Source organism: Rhipicephalus microplus, chromosome 7, assembly GCF_043290135.1.
Source record: "Rhipicephalus microplus isolate Deutch F79 chromosome 7, USDA_Rmic, whole genome shotgun sequence".
Lineage (NCBI taxonomy): Eukaryota > Metazoa > Arthropoda > Arachnida > Ixodida > Ixodidae > Rhipicephalus > Rhipicephalus microplus.
In genome coordinates, this window is record NC_134706.1 from 85,808,633 (window position 1) to 85,836,520 (window position 27,888).

The 27,888-nt window shown below is 44.4% G+C and overlaps 1 protein-coding gene across 1 annotated transcript; it reads left to right on the top strand.

Moving 5' to 3' along the window:
* The first annotated feature begins 296 nt into the window (after positions 1-296).
* On the top strand, positions 297-27,704 carry LOC119179519 (developmentally-regulated GTP-binding protein 2). Its single transcript, XM_037430613.2, has 13 exons — positions 297-538; positions 1,276-1,364; positions 2,057-2,128; positions 2,897-2,986; positions 6,749-6,809; positions 7,948-8,038; positions 8,405-8,477; positions 9,332-9,422; positions 10,577-10,751; positions 12,778-12,866; positions 20,064-20,122; positions 20,851-20,904; positions 27,452-27,704. Exons 1-13 carry the CDS (start codon positions 475-477, stop codon positions 27,536-27,538), a joined length of 1,095 nt encoding a protein of 364 aa, XP_037286510.1. The 5' UTR covers positions 297-474; the 3' UTR covers positions 27,539-27,704.
* Positions 27,705-27,888: the final 184 nt, after the last annotated feature.

Below are 27,888 nucleotides of genomic sequence, written 5' to 3' on the forward strand. Positions count from 1 at the left end.
TAATCACGTATTAGCAAGTAGGACGAGGAATTAGAAAGGACTTAAAAAGCACTTGCCTTGTTCATCGCCTTGTCTTACCAAAGTCGGCACCATAATGCTCAGTTTGCTATTCCAACAACTTTGCATTTAATTTCACAATAATTAGCTTTTATTAAGTAAGTACTGACTAGTCAAGGTCCAAAGCGTCGGATTTATTTACAAAATCGTGCTTTTGTTCTTTGCCTGAGGAGTTCTAGGAAAATCTAGATTTCAGAACAGGGGGCGATGCGAGCGCTCGCACTGGCCAATATGGCGGCGTCCACCACCTCGTTCGATTTGTGAGGGTCGGCCGCGACGTGTTTCGGCACAGTTTTCCGCGGACGTTGATTGCCGACGACGCCCGTCCTGTCACCGCGGCTGTCGACGCTCCACCGCAGCGGCTGACGGCGGCGCCGAAAATTCTGCGAAAGGTTCGCCGCGCGGTCCAGACTCAACATGGGGATCCTCGAGAAGATCAGCGAGATCGAGAGAGAAATCTCTCGGACGCAGAAAAACAAAGGTTCGTGCGCCTCGAGTCTGGCGGCTCGCTTTTTTTCCGAAGGCCGTTGTCGCAAATTCTCGGCTGTTGTTAAGGCCGATGTCAGAATAAAACGAAGGTGCATCTGTCGCGAAAGCGACTCTTGTCGGGCAGCTGTCGTCGCGCTGGGCTGAATGTGTCGACGCGTTCGTAGGGTTTTACTAAGTTGAGACGGTCGTCACAGTTTCGAAAAGAGTAAGCTTTTCAAAGCCTGTCAAAGTGGTTTGTACTAAGTTTAAACGCCACTTTTGTGCCTGCTCTAGTTGGTACAGGAAAATAGGCAAAATTGGGTTCCCATCTCGCGGAGCATACAGGAAAACGGGGAAATTATGTGCCTGTCCCACGCTGACCATCAGTTTCCCTGATCATAGAGCCTGATTGGGGTCTGAATTTCCGGTAGGTTATTGGTCTTCTAGTTTGCCTTCGTCACTTCTTTTAACCAATACTTCGAGCTGTTATGACCGCATGGACTGATTACTGGTGTCAGGGGGATCTGTTATTGTAATGTTAGCTAATTGTCGAGATTTTATTGTGTAACCGCTGATTTGCCCAAACGCTTTCTGCTCACTTTGTAAAATACGCGCGCGTCATTAAGCATTCGGAGATCGTTTGCTACTACTGATGGTTGTGAGAACATAAAGTGATGTACTAGATTGAGCCATGCACTTAGTGACCACACACTTCTGACACTGTGGACGCTTGTGTCGTACTGTGCACAGCTACGGAATACCACTTGGGACTGCTCAAGGCCAAGCTAGCTAAGTACAGGACCCAGCTTCTGGAGCCGCAGGGCAAATCGAAGGAGAAGGTATGTTTGTCGTGAATGCCCGAAACTTGGTGTTGTCCTTTGGGAGTGTGTCGGCAGCAGGCTACTTTAGCTTGAACCATGGCTTCCAGAGACAACATACTTTTGTGCATTCGTTCTGATTAGACGTTATTGTCTCTCTGTTAAGTTTGCTGCAATGTTTTTCTTGATTGTGGAAAGCAGTGACCGATGACATTGGGCAAGTCAGTCAAAAAATGCTCCTATAGTGGCAGTACAGTGCCTGCTTGCCTGACAGGTGACTTTAGTTGCAATCATTTCTTATCCTTGGGTGTACGGATGAAAATTGATTATTGTGAGTGCAGTCAGCCATGGCTTTTCACTTCCTTGACTTTCACTTCCAAACTAACCGTGCAAACAAAAACAAATGTATTAGAAATTGGCCACGAAGTCTGCTGCCATGATAGCTTGAATGTGAGCTCACTTTGAAAGCGTGAACATGACTTGTTATCTATGCTTCTTCCCACATGGTTATGCACTGTTCTGTGCCACGCGAGGTTACCTTACTATATAGACAGCTAATAAGACATATACACCTTCCGTGTAGCAATCTAGTTGAAGCTGTGTTGTGTGATCACAGACTGTTGGTCAGAGCACTTGTATTTTCAAGATGGCCTTTCTGAGTTAAGCACCTTGTCGGCCTTGCTAATGCTGAGCACATATATGTGTCATTTCAGGGAGAAGGCTTCGATGTAATGAAATCGGGTGATGCGCGTGTCGCGCTCATCGGCTTTCCATCGGTTGGCAAGGTAAGGCCATCCTATTTCCTGCTACTTGAATTCTACTTAACAAGCTGTAATACATATAACATCAAAATAGCCTGCAGCTATCTGTTTGATGCATGGAATAAGGCTGGAATTCACTATAATATTGTCAGTTAATTCGCAAACTCTTGTGATAGCTATAAACGTTTTTTTTTTTTTTTGCATTTCTTTCTTTTGTGACATTCACTGCAATGTCTGGGGCCTGGTTTGATTTAGAACAAAAAATAAAGATAGATTTTTTTTAATGGGAATTCTGCAAGCAGCACAACATAAAAGTGTGGATCTTCCATTCAGTGCAACGCCAATTTCATTGACATGCACTAAACGTAGTTTTAATGATAGTTGGACCAATAATTGTCCTACATGGCTGCCCGTTTCTGGTCTGATATAAAAATACATGTTCACCTTTGAGATGCAAAATACAATGGCACATAACAGTAAACACAGATTGCAAACGATACAAGCAATATTGGTGTGCCATGCAATTTCAACGTTACAGTGACAACAAAAGTGTGCAAAATATGCTACAGTAGCGCTGCCTGCTTTCTTCACAGCTTAACTCTACAAAACAGTTGGACAACAATTCTCACTATCCAGGACAGTCTGTACACATTGCACAACTCGTAGTTATAGCTACAGCTTGTTCAGTTAGGTGTTGAAGGGTTGAAGTCATTCATGCTTATGTCTGTCTGTATGCTCATTCCAATTTCATTGGTGCCTGACCAACATTAAGACACTCACTTTCTGTTTCAGTCCACTCTGCTCAACATTATGACCGACACCCATAGTGAGTCGGCGTCGTATGAGTTCACGACACTCACCTGTATCCCTGGTGTCATCGAGGTGAGATCGCTCAACACTGTGCATTTTAGTATTCACTGTATATCTCGCAATGTTGCACTGTTGAAGGTGGGAGGGAAAAAGCAGAACTAAGCTAGTTCTGCCCTTCCATATACTTGAAGGGAGAAATTGCATGCTCAACTGTGTCATTGAATGCCACTAAGCTTGTCAGAATCAGACTTCACTTTCAGTAAGTTCTTACAAAGACTTGAAACTTTAGAATAGAAAGTTGGAGTGTTACATCATACATATAACAAACATTCACCGCGTATTAAGGCTCCTTTTTATTTCAAGAGAAAATTGCACCAAATCATGCTGTATGCTTCTGTGACGTACTTAAAGCATGACTGGGAATAGAGTGAGAAATTTAATCTTATAAAAAGGGGACATCAGTGGGAGTCCTACTGCCATATTTCTCGGAAAAGTAAAGAGAAAGGCACCGTTACAAGTTCTTTGCACACACCCCCGTTACGACAACATTCGCTACAGGGGCTCTGCAACACTTTTTGAGCATAGTCAGAAAACACTGCCACTTGATATTAACACTCGAACCTCATTATAACAACATTGCATCTTATATGAAAATAAGTTTGTTATATCCGAAAATTTGTTATAAATGTTTATTCTTAACACTAAATTTATTGCGAGACTATTCTTCATTTACTTCGTTACAACCGATATTTTGTTATATTCGGATTCATTATATCGAGGTTTGAGTGTAGAGGCTTTCGAAAACACGTGAACCAAATATTACAGTGCTGCATATGGCCTGGAGTCGACCATTAATTCTCTAAGTCAGCGAGAAATCACTCCCTCTTCTCTCTACAAATGATGCGACATACCCAAATTTTCATGCTGTATACTCAAGAGCGCTACCATTGGCTAATTTGAGCAGCGTGCACTTTGTAGTTAGCCCCGCCACGGTGGTCTAGTGGCTAGGGTACTCGGCTGCTGACCCACAGGTTGCGGGATCGAATCCCGACTGTGGCGGCTGCATTTTCGATAAAGGCGGAAATGTTGTAGGTCCGTGTACTCAGATTTGGGTGCACGTTAAAGAACCCCAGGTGGTCGAAATTTCCGGAGCCCTCCACTATGGCGTCTCTCATAATCAAATAGTGGTTTTGGGACGTTAAACCCCACAAATTAATCAATCATTTCGTAGTTACTGTGGCTGCCACGGGATGCCGCCACGTGTGCCCATGCATGGGCTTGCTATAACTCAGGAAGTAAGCACATTCGAAAAAAAAAAAAAGAAGTAAAAGTGCTCAAGGTTGTGATGCATGCTGAAGAAGGAGTGCATCTTCTTGCTCCGTATGCATCCCTGCGTACCAGTGTGCTCGCTAATATGAAAAGAGAGGCATCTGAAGCATGCGACAAACCCCCACAACTACGTTCGTACTTGGCGTAGTCTAAATTTTTCGGCACGTCGTTTGTGAAGCGTCACATGTTAATAGTGAGACTGTACTATTATAATGCAGGAAAGTTGATGATATGAGGAGTTTAACGTCTCAGCATCGCCATATAATTATGAAGGATGCCGTAGTGGAGGGCTCCGGAAGTTTCGACCACCTGGGGTTGTTTAACGTGCACCCAAATCTGAGCACACGGGCCTACAGCATTTCCGCCTCTATTGGAAATGCAGCCACCGCAGCCGGGATTCGATTCGGTGACCTGTGAGTCAACAGCCGAGTACCTTAGCCACTAGACCACAGCGGCAGGGCAACGCAGGAAAGTGTTGCAGGGCATCCCTAACCTCTTCAGACCCGTGTGTATTTGTTCTTTGCTGGTTTTGGAAATTCGCACTACTATTGGAGCCAATATTTCGATGCCATCGCATTCTCGATCATGTGGTGTCATCTCGTGAGCATTTGAGGATGCAGACTACTGTGGAAGCTGTTTTTGTTTTGTTTTATTTTGAAACACGGCTGTATTCTCATCTTCAACGTTCTAGTGACGGTGTTCAATGAAGTAGCAAATTACTACGTTATCATGCAGTCATATCTTTAATGGTTGTTCAAGTCTACTTAGGGAGGCTTTACGAATTATTTTCCTACAGCATGTAACCTTCGAAGCAGGTGTTTTCGTTATCACGGGCCGTTTTCTACAAATGTGCATCTTTGTGCACACTAGGTCTCAATACGTGCTTTTGTGTACGCATGTTAGCCAGTGTTACACGGTTGGTATTAAGTTCTTTGGCATTAAAATTTGCCGTTTGTTTAATCTCGGGATCTTTAACGGAAAGGTGTGTCATTTTTTCGACACAATAATCTGCAATAACCCCTCAGACCTCTAGTTGTGTGATGACGAGACTGTTTTTTGCCCATTACCTCGTATGGAAAAACGAGTGTGGTGCGAAATTTGACCTTGAGCGACCACGAAAACTATTGAAAGCCAAGGGGCCTCCTGAACTAAGAACTGCGTGAGCAATCGCATGCCGTAGCTAGTAAACCAGGTATTTTTTTTTTTTTTCGCAATTCCGGATCTCTGGACGTCCTCAGAGAACAAAGTTACGGTGCAGCATCTTCCTACGCATCACATCTGCATGAAACTGCTGCAAACAGTTCCACATTAAACGAGGGTGCTTTCTGGGAGCAAATGTAAAATTTTATTATGGGCAAGTATTACGCGTTTCCTGCGCATTATGATCCAATATGAATTAGAATGCAGAAACTGGTGTGCGAAAGCTGTTTGCTATAAAGGCGCAAATGTATTTTTTGTGCAATACTGTTTGTGTGTGCATAATGAAAATGTGTTTTTATTTCACCTGTGTGGTCACAAATTGACTGAAATGGTCTGAGGAGGTTAATGTGATGTCACACTGTAAAAGAATGCACATTAAACTAAGCTGGGGACATCTCAGCTGTTTTGGCGAGCCAGGCTTCTAGATGCTGCGCAGACACAGAAATACATCAAAATACTTAAGAGCAGCACGCGTGTATGCGAAATGCTGCTGTACCAGAGTCACCAGTCCAGAGTTGGGCCTGTCTCTTTCGCTGAGCAGCTTGTAGAGTTTTCCGGTTGCCGTGTTGCATTTTTTGGGGGGCTTATTCACGTTTTTTCTGCAAATGATATTCAGTGCCTGTCAAATTCACTAACAGCGTGTTGGTTGATGACATGTGATGGAGTACTCAAGTCAAACTTACCTAGGGGAAGTCAATGAGCAACATTATTCAGATACTGGTAAATGTGCACGGACCGCAGACGCAGTGGTGACCCTTCGGGGGGATCTTGTTGAAAAGTAAATATATAGCGTGTTCTTCTTCATTGTTTTATATTCTTTCACTTCACAGAACAGTTAAAGTTCTTAACCCGACCCATCAGACATGACTGGTATTTTTGTTGTAAATATTTTCACAAATGAGAAAATTTACTAAACTTCCACTTCTCTTAGGCTCCTCCGAAAAAGCCACACCACTTTTTCTTGGGCTTCTTTTGAGATGATATGCTTGTTAGCTCAGTGGCATCTGGCAATTCTGTGAATCCTTAAGACCTTCACACTCTCAGCACCTCCGCATTTTCTAAGTTTATCTGAACGTGAAGGAGTTTCTTGCAGCTGGTGTGTTCATTTTATATGCTATATTTTATAATTAAACTTAATTGTACATTTGCAAATATTCTCCATTCTCCCTCCCTTCTATGTCTTGTAAAAGCTTCTCGTCCTGGGCAAATTCATGGTTTTTCACGTGATGCATTCATCTTGCTCTCAGCCTTCCTCGTGCACACATGCACCCCCGACCTGACACACAATATACACATCTCTTGCAGTACAAAGGTGCCAACATTCAGCTTCTCGATCTGCCTGGTATCATCGAAGGTGCCTCTCAAGGTACAGTCTTCCTTCCTTGCCGACTCGTGGCATTGTGTGTTGTTGTCAATTTTTTTGTGTTGCTGTCCGTCTTTATCTGCTGTGCCCTCTCAATTATGTGCACAGCCACCATTACCATAAAGCCTTCTATGAGGCAGTGAAAAGCCACCTTTAATTGTGGAACCATGGCAGATTGGGCAAAGCATTGACTCCTAACTGCATCCACATTCGTAGTGGTGGGCAATGTTTTGTTTGTCCTCTCCGTGTGGTAAAGGTCAGTATGATATCTTATTAGGTGGACCGACAATGCCATGTTTTAACATGTGTGTTATAAAAGCGTATTTTTTTAGCTGCTGTCACGCTAAAAAACTGCCTTCTGAATGCTGCGTTGGTGTCGATAGTTCAGTGTTAGCAGGTTAGTTTAGCACCATTTCCCATGGCAATGAAATATGTGCACACGTCATTTAAAACCAGTGGATGGCACCACACTTGAAAACATTTTAATTCTTTACTGAGCGTGAGTTTATGTATATTTGTGTGCTGATTTCAAATGTGTAATTATTTTTCCTAGTATAGTACGTTACTTTAAAATATATATTCCACGGGCCATTTTGGTAGCTCTTGCTTGTTTAGTCTGATATTGTTACAAAATAAATACATATACATGTCAGAAATAATGCACAATAAAAATTGCATGCATGAAAACAAGATTGGATGTTCTGAACCCATTTGAACAAAAGCTATGGTATGTTTGAAAACTTGTATGTGAACTCTCACGTTGCCGTAGATTCACTTAAGAATTCTCAGCAGGCTGGATTCGAAAATATATGTGCATTGCTTAGCCCCTAGTCCTCGTGTTTTCAATCCGTAGGTACTGTTCTCACGCATGTCTGTAACGGTGCTTTTGTGTTATTGCGCTGCAGTGGAACATTTTTAGTCACTCACTTTCCTTGAGCGCATTCCCTCTTTGCCTGTGGGACTTCTGTTTCTCATTCCAACTATACATAACGTTGCCCAAGCTCAATCGTAAAGCTTTCTTTGCATAATACCGCGTCTGCATTGGCGTTCTTAGCACATTCGCACCGAAAATGTAAAGAAAGCCACCTCGATGTCACACTCATGCACTCGTACTCCTCTCTGGTGTCTTTTCACGCTGTAGGCAAGGGAAGAGGTCGCCAGGTCATAGCCGTGGCTCGAACTGCCGACCTTGTTGTCATGATGCTGGACGCTGGCAAGAGCGAGGTGCATAGGTAAGCAGCCATTTTAAGGCCACTAGAGTCGATGATAAGATGGGCTGTGTTAACTGAATTCAGTTTTATTGAGTACAACCCTGAGCCCAATTTGCCGTCCTGATAAAATATCGCCAAGCTCGTCTTGAAGGTCTTACGTACATCACAAAACATTCGGCGTACGTTGCCGTTACAGTGCACCCACTACTAAGGGTAATGTAAGATTTTTGCATTACCCAGTTATTGTTTCAGTTACACTTCTGTCTCTTTTTGGCTCTTTAATTGTGATGCTTACTGTCTAAGAATCCATTACGATATTTTCGTTTGCTGTCGCCTCTATGAAATCGATCTTGATGGATGTGAAATTGAGCCTGCCGTGATTTCCAGGAAGCTTTTGGAGCAAGAATTGGAGGCTGTTGGCATCAGGCTAAACAAGCTTCCCCCGAATATTTACTTCAAGGTAAGGCACTGCAGAATGTCACCATAGCATTACGGTAGTATTTCAGCCTAGATAGTATTTAAGTACAAAGTTACGCTTGTAGGGATCTTTAAGCCAGTGGCTGCTGTATATGTTATGAGAGAATACAAGGTACATATTGCACAGTTCTTCGCAACTTTTATAATGGCACTACAAGTCTGTTGCTGCAAACTTTTTTGCGCATTTCATTATTGGTGGCAGTTTGTTTACAGTGGAAGCCAGCAATGCTTTAAGGGGCACTCTTTTTTAGCAAGCACCAAACAAACATTAGAACCATAGGCCTTGGTTCATTATCGAGATGATGGTACTGATAAATTGTTGTTTTTTTTTTTTGCTGAATGGAAACGTACGGACAACATTTTTAAATTTTTTTTTTACTCCTAATGGATGAAGAAAGAAAAAGAAAAGCATCACGTGAATTTCACAGAATCATATTTTTAATCGTGTTTTTAATCATACTTCCACTGCTCGTCCGTCACCAAGAGTCCACCCAGCTGTTTGTGTTTTACTGTTTCATAAGCTGAATACATCTTTGTGGCCAGTATTTTTCTGCGGGCTGGGATGTTTTATTATGCATTCTAACTGCACCACTGCCGCTGTTCTTATTATAAAGATCCTTTGGATGACTTCGCAGTTTCTTGAAAAACTTGTAAACTGGATGTGATAAAGCCAACCTCAAATTCCTTACAAATTTATGGATGACTGTAATTGTTACGAATTTTCCATCACAACCTTCCGTCTTTCTCCGACTCCTGCCTTTTTTTTATTGCAATTTCTAGTTATCCCAGCCACTGTACAATTTATTTATTTATTTTGTTATCAATTTATCATCACAGGAAAAGAAAGCAGGAGGCTTGAGTTTCAACTCGACCTGCAACTTGACAAAGTGTGATGAGAAGCTTGTCCAGATGGTTCTTCATGAATACAGTGAGTCACTGGCACGGTTTCCTCAGCAGTAATGGCCGCCGCAGGTGGAAACATTGAGCGTGCCTTTTCAATAGGCCATTTCAAATTGTGCTTTCAATACCTTTTGACATCTCTAGCAGGCGTTCTGTATTAGCAGGTTACACCTGTAGTAGTGCTGCTCAGCAGCTAAGTGGAATTACTGAGGCACATTTCGCACTAATAACGATCTCAGACCCTTGCTCAAGTGTTGTTGTTAAATTAGGTTCAATATCGGTTAGGGCGACATTCTCACCAAAGTGTTGTACTACATGTTACCGGCTGTAAGAATGGCAACCAAAGCACAGCGCAAGCCAACGTTGTTTATTCAGATAAAGCTTGCTCTGCTAATTACTAAGCATGAGTACAAAGATTGGATACCCAGCTCTTATGGCTGCATTTCAGTGTAGGTGAAATGCAAAAATATCTCTCTTCATTGATTTAGGTGCGTATTAAAAATGACTCACTTGGCTGCCTAATTTGGTGTGCCTGATAGCACGTGATTTTGGCACATCAAACTCTACAATGTAATGTAAACCTCAATTATACAGCAAAAATATGTCCGCAGCGCTTGTGTGTGTTCTCTCGTCCTGTGTTCGTTAATTCAGTGCCGCGCTTATCTTTATGAGTGTACTACACCGACAAAGCCAACAAGCCACCCTTGCTATGTGTGCAACATACATGTTGTTACGCTGGTTTGCGTCACCAGAAAACAGACGCAAAAAGCGGGCAATCGAAGCCAATTTCCCAATGAGGCAAGTGAGGCCAAGTCGGTGCTAAATAAGCCTGATTGAGTAAATTGGTGCTAATTCGACTATCATAATTAAGACAAATAAATTGTGTTTAAACCGAGCCCACCAGAGGTAATTGAGCATCTTGAGCCTAATGATGCTCATTAAGCCTAATTGTGATTGAGCCAAGCTGGGACTAGCTAGGAGATTGTCGGCGACATTGTTACAAGGCCTTGCATCTTCACTGCAAGCTGGTGACATTTTTTTTTTCTGGTTTGAAAACCTTTGTTTTGAAGAGGTGTGGTTGCTCAACAGAGAGCTGAACGTATGAGACTCAAAAAGCAAGACTTGAAAGTGTGCTACTGTTGTAAACTGTGATTATGAGGCTATAAACGTTCTCTGGTGCAGAGATCTTCAATGCCGAAGTCCTCTTCCGTGAGGACTGTACCCCGGACGAGCTGATTGATGTGATCTTGCGCAACCGGGTCTACCTGCCCTGTCTCTACGTCTATAACAAGATTGACCAGGTCTCCATTGAGGAGGTTGACCGGCTCGCCCGCCAGCCGCACAGCGTTGTTGTCAGGTGAGCTGCACGATGTGTGTGGTATTTGTTTTGTTATGTCAACTTCTCTTGATTCAAGTAGGCTTACCATAGCAAGTTCTTCAGTATTGTCCAATGCCAACATATATATGTTGGCTTTGGATAATAAATGTATATTTTTAACACTATCTATTGCAAGACTATTCTTAATTTAATTCATTATAACTGATATTTTGTTACATCAAGATTTGAGTATTCTCAAGCCCTAATAGGGGCTGTGCCTTGTAACCGCAATCTTAATTATTAAAGGGAGATGCGGGTCGAAAAACGCAAGTTTTCTTTAAAATTACCGATTTTTTATTTTCGCCTGTTTAGATGAGATTAGTACCTCTATTGTTCTGGAAGAAAAAATAAATGTGGAAACTTAACTGGAAATGCTTCAAAATTGCGCCTAAAGAGCACAAGGTGCCTGTTAAATAGCCCAAAGTGTGCAGTCTTCGAGCACCTTGCTGCCGATAATGCGCTGCCGCTCACCATTGTCGATCGCATGAGGCGAAGAGTCGAGCCTCACTCTTCAAATAACGACAGTTTCTCTCGCTGATACTGTGCAAGAAATAATAAAAAGAAGCATGCTTTTGCGCATTTTTCGAGTGCCACGACTGGCTTATCACGTGGTACGGATCGGGAACTGCCCTGCGTGCCTGTATGTGCTGTGAAACCTACTTGCAGGGTCCATGTCTTGTCGAGCAGCGCAGCCGAACAATGCTTTTCTCGTGTATTCATCTCCGTTATGAATGAAAAAAGTCATTGCTCGCACGTGAAAACCGTTTCGGCGCCGCGCTCTGTAGGAATAGGCTACAAGCGGCTGGTCCAATTTGCGGCAGTTGTTGGCTTGCAAAAGTCAATGCATCAAAAGTCATTCACAGCCATCAGCCGGAAAGTTCGTGATGCAGCAATGGATGATGTCAGTGCCAATCTTGGGAGGTCGAAGGAGCTCACAGTGAGCAAGCTTAGCGGGGACGACATTGCCATTATGTACGACGATATGTGGCGCAAACGTGGCCGCAAAATGGCAGCGGCACTGTTGTGTCCCTCCACACTGGACTTAGTTTATATTTCGCAGTCCTGTCGAACTTCTTCCTAGCTTGAAGTCGGCACAAAGCTCTGCCAGATGGAGCGGAAGATGTTTGACAAGCGTTTCATGGCCCTATCTGTGAGCGATATGTTTGTGAGGAGTCAGCTCGAAAAAGCCGAGAAAGACAAACTCGTGGTGCTGGCGTATTTTAGTGGCAGTGGCCCCTACAAGAAATATTGTTCCTTTTTATGTGCAAGTTTCATTGCATTTATAACATCTTTCATAAGTAAAAAATCAATTTTAACTTTAAAACTTGTTTTTCTCAAAACACAAATTTTGCTATTTTTTTTCAATGTGCCCCTCGTTTTTCGGGCAGCTCTATTGCTCGAAACTGCATGAAATTTTGCCCAAACTTTTTCAAAAGTATGAAAAATACAATTATTTAGTTTAAATTTTAATATTTCATTTTATAACAAAAAATGTATGTAAACCTTTACTAGGGTAGGTGAAATATGGACTCTCTTATGTCTTTTATTTTTCACGCCTATTACGTATTTTGTATGTGTTTTCTAATTAGTTATTTGTATTCTACACTTTATTTGAAACATTATGAACTATGAATGGTAAAAAATTACGGAAGTTTAGGGATGAAAACAGGGGGGGGGGTGCAAAAGGGTTAAAGTTTTCACTTCGTTACTTTGCAAAGCTAAAAGTAAGCAACTTCCAAGAAAACTAACTATATATATTGGAAATCAGCACAAAAAGTTCCATAAACAGCTCTAGGGTGAATATTAAAAAAAAAAGTGTCTTTGAGTAGCATCTCCTTTTAAGTGCCAGTGCAAGAAAAAAAAATCTTAACTAATTGTTCTCTTCAGTTAGCTTTCTAACTAGGTGGGAAAAAAAATAGAAGCTCTGTTATTAATATAATTGGCATTTGTATGACTTGCTTTTGTTTGCGCCTGTTTGTGTCCTACAACTCCCCAACCTGTGCAGTTGCAACATGAAACTAAACCTGGACTACTTCTTGGAGAGGCTGTGGGACTACCTGGCCCTCATTCGGGTCTACACCAAGAAGCGTGGCTGTGAGTATACGTCACCTTTAACCTTTGTCTTAGGTGCAACACTGCATCACCTGTTTGTCTACTATACATGTGGCATGGAATACTGGTTATATAAGAGGAAAGAAGTGTATATTTAAGGGCTCATTTTCTTTGTTAAACACAATATTCATTAGAACTAACAGACAATGACACCAAGAGAAGTATAGGGGATTCAGCAACACAAGTGCCACCTGTTGCCATTGTGCTGCAATAGCAACATGTGGTGCTGACTGATGCTTTCACGTTTGAATGCACACACCGTATTTACTCGCATAATCCTCGCACTTTTTTTGCCAGAAAACTGATGCAAAGTTGGGGGGGGGGGGGGGAGAATTACGCGGGGAAAACTTTCCACGAAAACGTACAGAGCGAAAAAGAAAATGAAGTGGCCGCACATCGGGATTCTCACACCAGCAACTTACAGCAAGATTTAAGAAGTACTAATTAGAACTTACCTCAACAATAAAAGCAGAGGTTCAATAGAAGGCAAGATTTATTTGAAACACAAAAAGTGCAAGCAAATAGTCGAGAAATAGAATACCATACGCAAAGCTTGTGGGCGTTGCGGGCGTAACGGTAGCGTTCGTCGCTCAACATGAGCCCTCAAAAGGTAAGCGTAAGACGTCAGTATTGGGCTCATGGCTATTTACAGAATCGTCCGCAGTTTCCTTCTGAAGAAATAAAGTTTACCATCAATCCCAGTTTTAAGCCCACGGCAGGCCCAACGCGTCATGATGGCTTTCAGCTGCCGTCACCAGTAGCGAACACAAAACTCGTAGACTTCGAAGAGCCTACCGGCGGCTCTGTTGTCGTTGTATAGTGCATGATCTATCACTTGCAACTTGAAGCAGCCGTGTAGCTTCAGTATCACCCCATAACGTGCCAAGATTACCGACACAGCATAAAAAACACGCCGCAACGTGCACTGGCCACTTCGGCTTGGCTTGGATTGGATTGAATCTGCGTGGGATAGTATGCCTGATGCTTCAGAGATGGCGTGCGCTATCATCATCAATGGCTGGAACGAGCAGACGACATTATTGCGGCAGTTTTCGGGAGTGCGATAATTATTCGAGAAAAAAAAAACAAATCGTGTTTTTCTTAGGAGATGTGAAAGGTGCGAGAGTTATGCGAGTTCGAGGATTACGTCAGTAAATACGGTATAACCCTATTCTTAGCACCCTCTGCTGCATTGCAGATCTGACCGCCACCGTGGTCAGTCGCTTCGCAGCTGCTGGGGGCTGAGGGCTGCGAGTGATTTGATGTATGCATGTGGGAGGGTAGTGGCCAGATACTGCACCAGGGAGGCCACTCCTTCTCTGGTGAGAAGTGCGTTCCCGGCGGTAGTTACCGGTGAGGCCGCACCCCAGGCCTCACCAACAAAAGAAATGCCGCAATGGCGTAGTGGTTAGAGCATTCGCCTCGCATGCAAAAGGTCCGTGGTTCAAATCCCGGTGCCGTGCAATTCCCAACCGGATTTAAAAAAAAATCCGCGTGGTGATTGAATGCATTAAGAGGCCTGGGGTGCGGCCTCACCGGTAACTACTGCCGGCAACGCACTCCCTCACCAGAGAAGAATTGGCCACCCTGGTGCAGTATCTGGCCACTACCTCCCACATGCATACGTCAATTAACTCGCGGTCCTCAGTCCCCAGCAGCTGCGAAGCAACTGACCACGGCGGCGGTCTGATCTGCAACGCAGCAGAAAGTGCTAAGAATCTCTAGATCCAGACAGGCCGCCATTGGAACCTGAACTTGGAAACGTATAACGCTAGAACCTAATCTAGTGTGGGAAGTCTAGCTGTACTATTCGAGGAGCTAGAGGGTGTTAAATGGGATATAATAGGCCTCAGTGAGGTTAAGAGGATAGATGAGGCATATACGGTGCTACAGAATGCGCACGTCCTTTCCTATCGGGGCTTGGCTGACAAAAAAGAACTGGGAGTGGGGTTCCTAATTCACAGAAACATAGCTGGAAACATAGAGGAATACTATAGCATTAATGAAAGGGTGGTAGGTATCGTAATTAAACTGAATAAAAGATACAAGATGAAAGTAGTACAGGCTTACGCACCTACATCCAGCCATGATGACGCTTCAGTTGAAAGCTTCTATGAAGACGTGGAATCTGCAATGAGTAAGGTAAAAACACAGTATACTATAGTGATGGGCGACTTTAATGCAAAGGTAGGGAAGAAGCAGGCTGGAGACCAGGCAGTGGGAGATTATGGCATCGGTACTAGAAACGCCAGAGGAGAGCTACTAGTAGAATTCGCAGAACGCAATAATTTACGGATTTTGAATACCTTCTACCGAAAACGAGAAAAGCGCAAGTGGACATGGAGGAGCCCTAATGGCGAAAGTAAGAACGAAATAGACTTTAAAATGAGTGCACACCCTGGAATCGTGCAGGATGTGGAAGTGATTGGCAAGGTACGATGCAGTGACCATAGAATGATACGGTCTCGAATTCGCCTAGACTTGAAGAAGGAACGACAGAAACTGATACGCAAGAAGCCAATCAATCAGCTAGCACTGAGAGGGAAAGTACAGGAATTCAGAGTGTCGCTGCAGAACAGGTACTCGGCTCTTAGTGAGGAAACCAACCTTAGCGTAGATACAATGAATGATAATTTGACGAGTATCATTACGGATTGTGCAGTGGAAGTTGGAGGCAGGGTAGTTAGACAGGACACTAGCAAGCTTTCCCAGGAAACGAAGAATCTCATTAAGAAGCATCAAATCATGAAAGTCTCAAGTACAACAGACAAAATAGAACTGGCAGAGCTTTCGAAGTTGATTAATTGGATAAGGTATGCGATGTAAGAAGGTATAACATGGAGAGAATTGAACACGCTCTGAAAAACGGAGGAAGCATCAAAGCAGTGAAGAGGAAACTTGGGATAGACAGAAATCGGATGTATGCACTAAGGGACAAAGAAGGCAAAATATCTACCAATATGGATAGGATAGTTAAAATAGCGGAGGAGTTTTACAGAGATCTGTACAGTAGCCGGGACAACCACGACATTAGTACTATAATAACTAGCAGTAACCCAGATGACACCCCACCAGTAATGATAGAAGTCAGGAAAGCTTTGGAGAGCATGCAAAGGGGCAAAGCTGCTGGTGAGGATCAGATAACATGAGATCTGCTGAAAGATGGAGGACAGGTTGTGTTTGAAAAACTAGCCACCCTGTTTACGAGGTGTCTTCTGACGGGAAGAGTACCAGAGTCTTGGAAGAATTCTAACATCATTTTAATGCATAAGAAAGGAGATTACAAGGACTTGAAGAATTACAGGCCGATCAGCTTGCTCTCTGTAGTATACAAGCTATTTACAAAGCTAATTGCTAACAGAGTAAAGAAAACATTAGAATTCAATCAGCCAAAGGTACAAGTAGGATTTCGAACAGGCTACTCAACAATTGACCACATTCATACTATCAATCAGGTAATAGAGAAATGCTCAGAGTATAACCAACCACTATACATAGCCTTCATAGATTACGAGAAGGCGTTTGATTCAGTAGAAACATCAGCCGTCATGCAGACACTGTGGAATCAGGGCGTAGATGAAGTATATATAAACATTCTGGAAGAAATCTACAGGGGATCAACTGCTACCATAGTGCTTCATAAAGAAAGCAACAGAATACCTATCAAGAAGGGTGTAAGGCAGGAGGACACAATCTCCCCAATGCTATTTACCGCGTGCTTACAGGAGGTTTTCAGAAGCCTAGAATGGGAACAGTTAGGGATAAGAGTTAATGGAGAATACCTTAGTAACCTGCGCTTCGCCGATGACATTGCATTGCTGAGTAACTCAGGGGACGAATAGCAACTCATGATTACGGAGTTAGACTAGGAGAGCAGAAAAGTGGGTCCTAAAATAAATCTGCAGAAAACGAAAGTAATGTGCAACGACCTCAGAAGAGAGCAGCACTTCGAGATAGGTAATAGTGCACTTCAAGTTTTAAAAGACTATGTTTACTTAGGGCAGGTAATAACCGCGGAGACGAACCACGAGATTGAAGTAACTAGAAGAATAAGAATGGGGTGGAGCATATTTGGCAAGCACTCTCAAATTATGACAGGTAGATTGCCACTATCCCTCAAGAGGAAGGTATATAACAGCTGTATCTTGCCAGTACTTAGCTACGGAGCAGAAACATGAAGATTTACAAAGAGGGTTCAGCTTAAATTGAGGACGACGCAGCGAGCAATGGAAAGAAACATGGTAGGTGTAACCTTAAGAGACAAGAAGAGAGCAAAGTGGATTAGGGAACAAACGGGGGTTACCTATATCATAGTTCAAATCAAGAAGAGAAAATTGGCATGGGCCGGGCATGTAGCGCGTAGACAAGATAACCGCTGGTAACTAACTGGATTCCCAGAGAAGGCAAGCGAGTTAGGGGGAGATTAGGTGGGCAGATGAGATTAAGAAGTTTGCGGGTATAATTGAAGTTTTTGCGCACACACACAAGGACACAGAAGAAGGGAACACAAGGACCAGCGCAGTCCTTGTGTTCCCTTCTTCTGTGTCCTTGTGTGTGTGCGCAAAAACTTCAATTATGCAGCAGTACCAACTAGCCCGTCTTTCCGTATTATTGCGGGTATAAATTGGCAGCAGCAAGCACAGGACTGGGTTAACTGGCGGAACATGGGAGAGACCTTTGTCCTGCAGTGGACGAAGTCAGGTTGATGATGATAACCCTATTAAGTGGACAGGAGGAGGACTGCCACCATAGCTCAGTGTTGGAGGATTTTGCCAGTTGCAAATATTTACATGACTATTCTTCTGGTACCTTCCCCAATAGTTCTCTTGTGGTCATTGTTTGTTCATTCTCATGAATATTGGGTATCTAAAAAGGATGATAAAGATAGCAATGAACTATGAGACAGATTGGTAGATTAAGCTTCTGAGATATGAAACAGCGAGCAATATGTCTGTTCATCAAACCAGAAAGCATGATCTGAAAGAGAGCTGCTAGAGATGATGCCTCAACACTCCGCTACAGCGTCAGATAGCTGCGACACCAGACATCTTGACTTGATGCTCAAGATGGCAACAACCTGCTGTGGCCTCTCATTTTAGCTTATTGGCAGGCATGAGCAAATATTCGATAGCATCGAATATTTCATCATACTTCGCAGTATTTATTTATTTATTTAACACCTCACAGGCCTCGGAAGAGGCATAGGGTGAGGGGGCATATAGTGCAGTACAATCCCTTAAATACGCGTAATATGAGAAATTCACGACATAACAGAAAATATTGTGCAGGAGTGAATACAGAGTGCAGTTACAGTACATGATATAATGCAGCCAAAATACCATTGCGTCATTATACACCTTGTAGTAAAAAAGAAAGTTTGTGCCAATGCTATTAAAAGATTAATGTAATCAAAAAGAAAAGCAATACATACACACATAGACACTCATGTATAGAATAGGTGAAACTAAGCACAGTGTGTCGAAAAGTTGGTTCAAGTGAAAGGAAAAGGCGTCATGGTCTCTGAGCGAAGCAATGTTTTCCGTTAGGCTGTTCCAGAGACGAATAGCGTGAGGTAATGGTGAAAAACTAAATGATTGTATTGCACTATATAGGCAGGTGTAACTGAGAGTGTTGTGTAATCTTCGCGACGTGTGTACTTGATGATTCAAACATGATAGTGATAATGCATCAGAGTGAATGACCTTATGAAACAATGGCAGTAATGCAATATCACCTAACGATGGTTATGATAGTTCGGTTTTAATCTGTGTGATACTAGACAGGTGACCGTAGCTTTGAACTATGAAATGGCTTGCCCTATTCGGAATGATTTCCAATGCTTGAATAAGGTATTTCTGATGTGGTGACCAAATGGAAGAAGCATATTCAAGCTGCGGTCGCACAAAAGTTAGGTATGCAAGTTTTCGCAAGGGGGACGCATGTTCTGACGTGAAAATCCTAATCATTTGGATGCACTGGCGCATACGCAAGTTACGTGCTCTAACCATGATAGGTTAGGTGTGAGGTGCACACCTAGATACTTATAGTTTGCAGTCAGTGATATGATACTAGTGTTATTGTGATAGGTAAACTGAGGATCAACAGGTTACATAATCAACAGCCATACGTTACACCACTGGTTCACTATTTCTAGGTCTCTTTGAAGCGCGATATGATCATCAGTGTAGGTTATAGGGCAGTAAATTATGCAGTCATCAGCAAATATTCGTATGCGAGAGGTGATGTTTGTTGGGCAGATCATTTATATGAATTAAGAACAACAGAGGCCCAAGGACGCTTCCCTGTGGTACATCTGAAGAAACAACAGATTTGGGTGAATCGAACTCATTAACAGAAGTGAATTGCTTTCGATTGGATAGGAAGTTACGCAGCCATGACAATGTACAGGAGTCTAATTTTAAGGCAGAAAGTTTTGATATGAGGTGACAATGTGCAACACGATCAAATGCTTTTGAAAAATCAAGGAATAAGCAGTCGGTTTGTAAGGAGAGGTTCATATTAAGGTGGATATCTGTTGTGAATTCGAGTAATGGTGTCTCGCAAGAAAGGCCTTTTCTGAAACCGGCGTGTTCTAGTAATTTCCAGCTAATACAAGTAAGTGAGATGGGCCTGTAATTTTCACATATAATTTTGAAATTCACTGTGACACAAATTCAAATTATTCTGAATCAATGAAATTTCATCGCATGTGACTATCCCTGTAAAGATTGTTTCACTGCCAAAAATCTTGATGTCAAGGTTAAACGTAGAAATTGCTTTCATTATATTTCATCATACTTTCAGTTGTTATATGGGTGGTTATGTGCTGAATGTGGTAAATTAGAACACATGGCGTATTTTACCACTTATAACTTGAGTTCTACTGCTATTCAGATCTTACAACTATTCATAGTTGTTTCCCATTCACTACAAACTAAATAAAGTGACATTGCAGGGTTAACTGCACAGCTCAAGAAGCTCAAATCAGCTAACGACCATTGACGTTGGCTACATGGTGCAGCAGCTTGGGTATATGCATCATTTGTAGAGAGAAGAGGGAGTTATGATGTTTGGCTTGGATGTTCTCAAGAGCTCTTCGACTACCGATCGGTAGTGTTTTCTGAACATGCTGAAGTGTTCATTGTAACATTCTTATTATTTGCTTGTCCATAATTATAGCTCCGCCAGACTTTGATGGTGGCCTTATTCTCCGGAGGAATGCAACGGTCGAGCATGTGGTAAGCAACGCAGTCCTGCTGTGCTGATACATGCTTGTCTAGCCACGTACACAACCTCGGACTATGCTTGAAATTCCATTCACTAACCCAATATGGCCATAGAATGGTACTGCCGTATATTAGTATTCGTAACATTAGTGAACTAAAGATTAATGGTAGGTTTGGTAATCTAGAGATAGCTCACGAATTTTGATGCTGGCAGTGTGATACATAGAAATTTGACCTGTTTTTGTTGCCCAGAAAAAATAACAGCACCCAGGGGCATGGAATGTTATCTAATACTTATCTCCTTCCTTGTTCACCGCTGTTTTGTGTAGTGGGCGGTGTAATAGGGGTTTGTGAAAATGGTACTGTACAGCAGCAATTTGTAGGCACTAAAAGCAACATCAAATGAAAGCAAACTCATAACGTAAAAAATTTGTACAGAAGCAAACTGTCGCATAACCAGCACTGCATTCGACTTGTTACTGTTAGTCCTGTTTACATCAATTAAGTTGTAGGTTCTCTAATTGTGCATGGCTTGCAGTTCGTTGTCTGACTGATGGTTCCCACTGCTAAATTGAAGTACTGCAACTTCTTTTCTGTACTTTAACCCGAATACAAGCGGTCTCTTTGGGGAGTGCATGCAAAGTTTCAGGCATTTTCTGACAAAGGTTAAAGTACTCTCAAACACTCTTGACAGCACATCTCTAATTTGTGTTTTCTTTTTTTTTTTAACCATTGTGCAGTGTCACGCAATCCACCGCAGCATCGTCCACGTCTTCAAGTATGCACTTGTCTGGGTGAGTGGCACGCTGTACAGTGAACACTGTTTGCGATTAGGGTCTCGGGAAACATTTGCATGCGTTCTCATTCGTCAAGCTGCAATGTAGATGTTGGCGAATCGCAGGGGTAGTGCAGCCCAACTGTGTCACATGACATCAACAAATGCCACTATCTGATAATTAAGCTTATGCAAATATTAGAATGCTTTGAATATTCAAACAAATGTTACTTTACTCTAATTTGCTTTGATTTCAATTTGAATTATTGGAAATTTGGAAGTATTCGAAATGAACGATTTGGCATACTTATAAGAGTCTGCATATAACCTCCCCTCCCCTTGTAAAGATCGTTTCACTGCATGGAAGGAATGCTATACCGTGGGGAAAATACAGGGGAAATCCAGGGAGAATTTTGGGAAGAAATCCAGAGAAAATAAAGAGCTTATGTGCTGTATAGTAAATTTTGAACCATAACATATTTTACAGGTTATCACTTTCGTTCTACCTAAAGTGAAATACTGCTGCTATTCAAGGTTGTTTCCACTTCCGTTGAACAAAAAAAGGGGAGGGGGGCCGTTTTCACGGGCCTTGTTTCAATTGCAAGGGAGTTTAATAGCGATGCCAGGTAGTAGGCAGGCAGCTGGTACGGACAGAAATGCTCGATCGGTCCAGCGTCTACAGCTCGTGCACACACTCGCGCTTCACTCTCCGAGAGAGATGGTCCCGCTAGTCAGTGCCTTGCGAATTCCCCACTACAATACCCCGGCGATGAAGACGAGTCATCCTGGCGACTCAAGGTGACGAGAGAACAGGAGGGTCGTAGCAGGGCTTGAGGCGACTGACGTGGACCGTCTCACGACCAAGGCGGCGCTTGTCCGTGGATGGCTTGAGCGGTTCAATCACATAGGTGACAGAAGAAGGGTGCTGTATGACGCGGTAAGGGCCCGTATACTTCGGTGCAAACTTGGGAGTCAGTCTAGGAGAGTGGAAAGGCAGTCGTAGTCACACGAGAGAACTGACGGGGAAAGTGTCCTGAACAAGATCACGGTCGTGGTGATCTTTTTGGAGGGCTTGATTATCGGCTGTGAAGGACCGTGCAAGCTGACGACACTCTTCGGCATGTTCTGCTATTTCAGAAACTGGGCTGAACTCGGAGGCATCAGGATTGTATGGCAGAATTGTGTCGAGTGTGTTGCATGGGTCACGATCATATAAAAGAAAAAATGGAGACAAGCCTGTTGTTGATTGAATCGGCGTATTGCAGGCGTACGTCACGAAAGGAAGAACAACGTCCCAGTTGGAGTGGTCGGAATCAATATACATAGCGAGCATGTCTCCGAGGGTTCTGTTGAAACGTTCCGTTAGGCCGTTGGTCTGAGGGTGGTAGGCTGTTGATGTGCGGTGCACCGTACGGCATGAATGTAAGAGCTGCTGCAGAACTTCGGACAAAAATACGCGGCCCCTGTCACTCAGGAGCTCCCATAGTGCACCATGACGAAGAACAAACCGATGCAAGATGAAGGTTGCAACATCACGAGCACCAGCTGAAGCTAGCGCTGCTGTTTCGGCGTACCTTGTCAGATGGTCGGCAGCCACAATCACCCATTGATTACCACCAACAGAGCACGGTAGCGGGCCGTATAGGTCAATCCCAACACGGTCAAATGAGCGTGCAGGACATGGTAACGGCTGCAGTTGACCGGGTGAATTAGGGAATGTCTTGCGCTGCTGACACAGGGAACATGAGCGAATGTGTTTGCGTACAAACATGTACATACCCCGCCAGTAGTAACGTTGGCGGATCCGTTCATACGTCTTTAGCGCACCGGCGTGTGCGTGTTGCGGCTCAGCATGAAAATATTTGCAGATATCAGAGCGCATATGGCTGGGTATGACTAGCAGCCATTTACGACCCACCACTTGATAGTCGCGACGGTAGCAGACCATCCCGTATGTCGAATGCGTTGCTTGGCGGCGAAGAGCACGCGGGTAATCGGAAGTTGATGCGTCAGAAAGCATATTCAAGAGCGAGACAATCCAAGGGTCTTTCCGCTGTTTAAATGACATGTCTGTGACGCTGGCGGCAGAGAGGCGAAGGTCAAGGGCTGATATTTCCGTATCATCAGATTTCACGGGTGATCGTGAAAGCGCATCTGCGTCAAAGTGCTTTCACCCCGATCGGTAGACGGCACGTATGTCGAATTCCTGGAGGTGAAGTGCCCAACGTCCGATGCGACCAGAAGGAGCTTTCAGTGAAGCCAACCAACAGAGTGCGTGATGGTCTGTTACCACGTCGAAAGTTTGGCCGTACAAATAGGGGCGAAACTTGTTTAACGCCCACACAATCGCCAGGCACTCTTTTTCCGTAACAGAATAGTTGGCTTCTGCCTTAGTGAGGGCGTGGCTGGCATAGGCGACCACATACTCCGTAAAACCTGGTTTGCGTTGCGCCAGTACTGCACCAAGGCCGACGCTACTTGCATCCGTGTGTACTTCGGTCGGCGCAGTAGGGTCGTAATGACGCAGTACGGGTGGTAAGGTAAGGAGTTGGCGCAGTGTTGTGAAGGATTCGTGACAGGCTTCTGTTCAATTCGAAAGATCTGCAGGGACAGCAAGGAGTTTGGTGAGCGGAGCGATGATGGAAGCAAAGTTCCGGACAAACCGACGAAAATAGGAGCACAGGCCCACAAAGCTCCATAGGTCTTTAACTGTAGTAGGCTTAGGAAATTCGGCAACAGCACGAAGCTTGTCAGGGTCGGGAAGGATGCCGGCTTTCGAGACGACATGACCAAGTATGGTGAGTTGTTTTGCCCCGAAGTGACATTTCTTCAGGTTAAGCTGAAGCCTGGCGTTTGTAAGGCACTGTAGAATTTTGCGCAGACGAGTGAGATACGAAGTGAAATCGGGTGAAAAGACCACAATGTCATCAAGATAGCACAAGCATATGTTCCATTTGAGACCGCGTAAAATGCTGTCCATCATTCGCTCGAATGTGGCGGGCGCATTGCAGAGTCCGAATGGCATTACGGTGAATTCATAAAGACCATCTGGTGTGATGAACGCCGTTCTTGGACGATCAGACTCAGCCATTGGGACCTGCCAATAACCTGAGCGAAGGTCAAGCGAGGAAAAGAATTCTGCACCTTGGAGACAATCGAGAGTGTCGTCTATGCGGGTAAGAGGGTAAACATCTTTCCTCGTAATGTTGTTTAGGCGCCTGTAGTCTACGCAGAACCGGATCGAACCATCCTTTTTTTTTTTTGACGAGTACAACTGGTGAAGACCAAGGACTACAAGAAGGCTTGATGACTCCACGCCGTAGCATGTCGTCTACTTGTTCTGCAATTACGCGACGCTCCGCTGGGGACACACGATAGGGGCGCTGGCGCAAAGGAGTACTCTTTCCTGTGTCAATTGTGTGCACAACGGCGTTCGTTTTTCCTAGAACCGCTTGGGGAAAGTCGAACAAATGCCTGAATTCGTGCAACAGGGTAACAAGCTGCTCTCGTTGAGCTGGGGCTAGATGGCAGTCAATAGAACGATGAAATGCATCGGACGGCACACTGTTCGAGGCAAAGTGAGGAACCAACGCGTTCAGCTCCATATTCGGCTTAGTGTCGAAGAAATCGGCAGGCACGATAGTACCTTCATCGATAAGCTGAATGTGGCCGAGCGTCTCGTTGCGGCGCAAACTGAGGGGCACGAGTTCAGATTGGAAATAAATATTCCGGTAGTGTCTCGACAAAGCGCAAGAACGGCGAGTGGCAGCGATGTGTGATAGGAGCTACCGAAGATGTCAGATGGCGTGAATAGGACGGTAGCGTCAGAAAGTGAAGTGCAGCTGGCAGGGACAAACTGGGCGCTGAAAGGAGGAAGGTCTATGTCCGTGGCGACGACAATGTTAGCCACACTAGATACGACCGCATCAACAGAAGGCGCATCACGAAACGGTAACAGCTCCACTTCGGCCCGAGTGCAGTCACGACGGCGTGATGACGTGATAAGAAATCCCATCCTAGGATGACATCGTGGGAGCATGAAGCCAACACCTGAAATTCAATGATGTACAACACGTCTCGAATAACCACTTTTGTCGTACATGCCGCGACGAGCTCAATTTGTTGGGCGCTCGCAGTGCTAAGAGGAACTACGGAAGAAAGCATCGTCACTTTACGAAGAGAGCGGCAGAGTCTTTGACTAATCACAGATATCGCGGCATCGGTATCGATGAGTGCAAGTGTTCTTACACCTGCGACGATTACATCGATAAGATTGGCGGGAGACAGGCGAGGACTTAAACAATTAGACGATGACGCAGCTCGTGCCTCCGGAGCTGCGGCAGTTAGTTTTCCGTTTCAATGGAGGTGGGTCGTCGACGCATAGGCGACACGGAACGACGACTTGGTGAAGGGGAAGGCGAGCGGGAAGTAGAACGTCGAGGAGCGAAGGTTCGGGTGCCGGAAGCAGCTTGCGCATCGCGTTCGTGAACTTCAGGTGGCACGTGAGGCGCGTGGTATGGAGGCCGAAACGAGTAGTCAGGGTATCTTGGTGTATTAGCTGCGAAGCGCCGACGACACAGACGCGCACCGTGACCTGGAATCCCGCAAAAGTAACATATCGGCTGGTTGTCAGCAGTGCGCCAAGGATTTCCAGCGTGCTGCTGTGTAGCTGGAAACGGCGCGGTGGAAGGTCGCACAGGTTGTGGCGTATACAATGGCAGACGAGGCGGAGGCATTGCCGCGACGGCCGCATAAGTCAGTGGCGCGGCAACAGGTGTTGATGAAGAGGCAGGCGTACGTAATGGCAACGCCTCGGAGACCTGCTCCTGAATAGCCTGTCTGATTGTCGGCGTTAGACGGTTCGTTGGTGCTTTGGTGGTCGGCAGATACGAGAGACGTGAAAGCTGTCGTGCGACCTCTTCATGTACATATTCGGGTGCTGTCGCCACCGACAGTCAGGGAAGCGAGAGAGTCGTCTGCTGTCGTTGACCTCCGAACTAATGCACGTTGCTTGCGAATCTCTTCCAAGTTATGGCACAAGGTCACAAGTTCGGATACGGTACTTGGGCCCTTTGCCAGCAACATTTGAAAGGCATCATCGTCTATTCCTTTCAAGAAATGCCTGATCTTGTCTTGTTCAGTCATCTCGGGGTTAAAGCGCCGGCATAAATCGATGACATCTTCAATATAGCTTGTGAAGCTTTCGCCCTGCCTTTGTGCTCGTCCGCGTAGGCGTTGTTCAGCGCGCAGCTTGCGCACTGTGGGGCGATTGAACACAGCTGCAACGGTGGTCTTGAAAGCGGCCCAAGTGGTAAATCTGTACTGTGGTTTGTGAACCACGGGCTGGCGACGTCTTTAAGATAAAATGGGACGTACTCGAATTTCGAGGGGTCGTCCCACTTGTTGGCGGCGCTCACCTTTTCAAACGGCTGCAACCAGTCTTCCACATCTTGGTCCTCGGTGCTGCTGAAGAAGGGGGGATCCCGTTGGTGCAGGGTGGTAGGTACGATGACCAGTTGAGATTGGCCTGAGCTCTGCAGGGGGGTTCCTTGCTCGGTCGTCTGATCAGGCATTGCTGATGCAGTGGGCAGCTTCCGGCTTCGAAGTTCCAGGTTTGCGTACCCAACACACTTCCACCACTTTGCAAGGGAGTTTAATAGCGACGCCAGGTAGTAGGCAGGGAGCTGGTACGGACAGAAATGCTCGAGCAGTCCAGCGTCTACAGTTCGTGCACACACTCGCGCTTCGCACTCCGAGAGAGATGGTCCCACTAGTCAGTGCCTTGCGAAATTCCCCACTACACAATTTAAAAAATATATTGAGCTAGTTAATTGGTTCATGACAAATATAGGCATTTTTATTTATAGTATGCGATATATGCTATTCAAATTCGATTCAAGATTATTCGACCAAGTCACTGTTTGCTGCTTTGAATTCACTTTAAGCCTATAACTTACTACTCACACAAATGTACTAATAATGTCATCATATTACATCGTCACAAGTTTTCATCTTGCCACTAGGTGGCAGCTTTGATGCTGGACGGACGGACGCCAGATTTGTTGTTTTGTAAAAGTTTATATGTACGTAGTATTACTATACCACAAAACAAAAAGTGCGCCGTCTGTCCATTAGTCTTATGTCCCAAAACCATAACATGGTTATGATAACTAGAACTAATTAATTAATGTTGTGTCTCAAAAAGGAAAGGAAACAAGCTTTTAAAAATACTCTCCTCATGATTATGAGAGGCCCTGTCGTGGAGGGCTTGGGTATTTTGACCACCTGGTGATCTTTAATGTCCATCTAAAAGCACACATGCCTGCATCGAAAATGTGGCCAGTGCTGCCGAGAACCGGTCCTATGACCTTTGGGTAAGCACTCGAGCACAACGGCCTTTAGTTCGCTGTGGCAGGTTTTTTACTTCATGGGACAGATGGTAATGCCCACACATTAACGCATGTACCCTCGTCTATCTCCGTGCGATGTACCGCAATTTCACTGGTCATGAGCGTTCACGGAGTGTAATGGGCACTCGGTCCTTTCTTCTTTCCCTGTTCCATCAGGGCACAAGTACCAAGTACAGTCCGCAGAGGGTCGGCCTGCAGCACGTGGTTCACCACGAAGATGTCGTCCAAATTGTCAAGAAGTGACGCGACTGCCGTGCTTTAGGAACTACAATGATTTACAGCTGCCGCGAATAAAATGTTTCGGCTGGAGCTTTTTTTTTGCGCTGGCTATGCAACAGTGTCTGTATTTTTGAAGAATGAAATAATAAAAAGTGAAAAAGCCCAGTTACCAGCTCGGCCTGATACCAGAGTACGGTGTGGCATTCATCACTCGCATACTTTCCTCTTTCGATGGTAGTGTGATCTTTCTCATGGAGACACTCAAGTTGCAACTTGTAAAACTATGCACTACCTAATTTAGGCCAACCACAACAAACTCTCAACCATGAAAGATGCTTAGGTTCACAAAGTGCGGAGATTTGGTGTATGAAATT

Coding starts and splice junctions, on each gene's coding strand:
- LOC119179519 (XM_037430613.2), top strand. CDS start 475: ATGGGGATCCTCGAGAAGATCAGCGAGATCGAGAGAGAAATCTCTCGG. Junction 1,365..2,056: donor AGGGCAAATCGAAGGAGAAG/GTATGTTTGTCG, acceptor GTGTCATTTCAG/GGAGAAGGCTTCGATGTAAT. Junction 8,478..9,331: donor CCCCGAATATTTACTTCAAG/GTAAGGCACTGC, acceptor TTATCATCACAG/GAAAAGAAAGCAGGAGGCTT.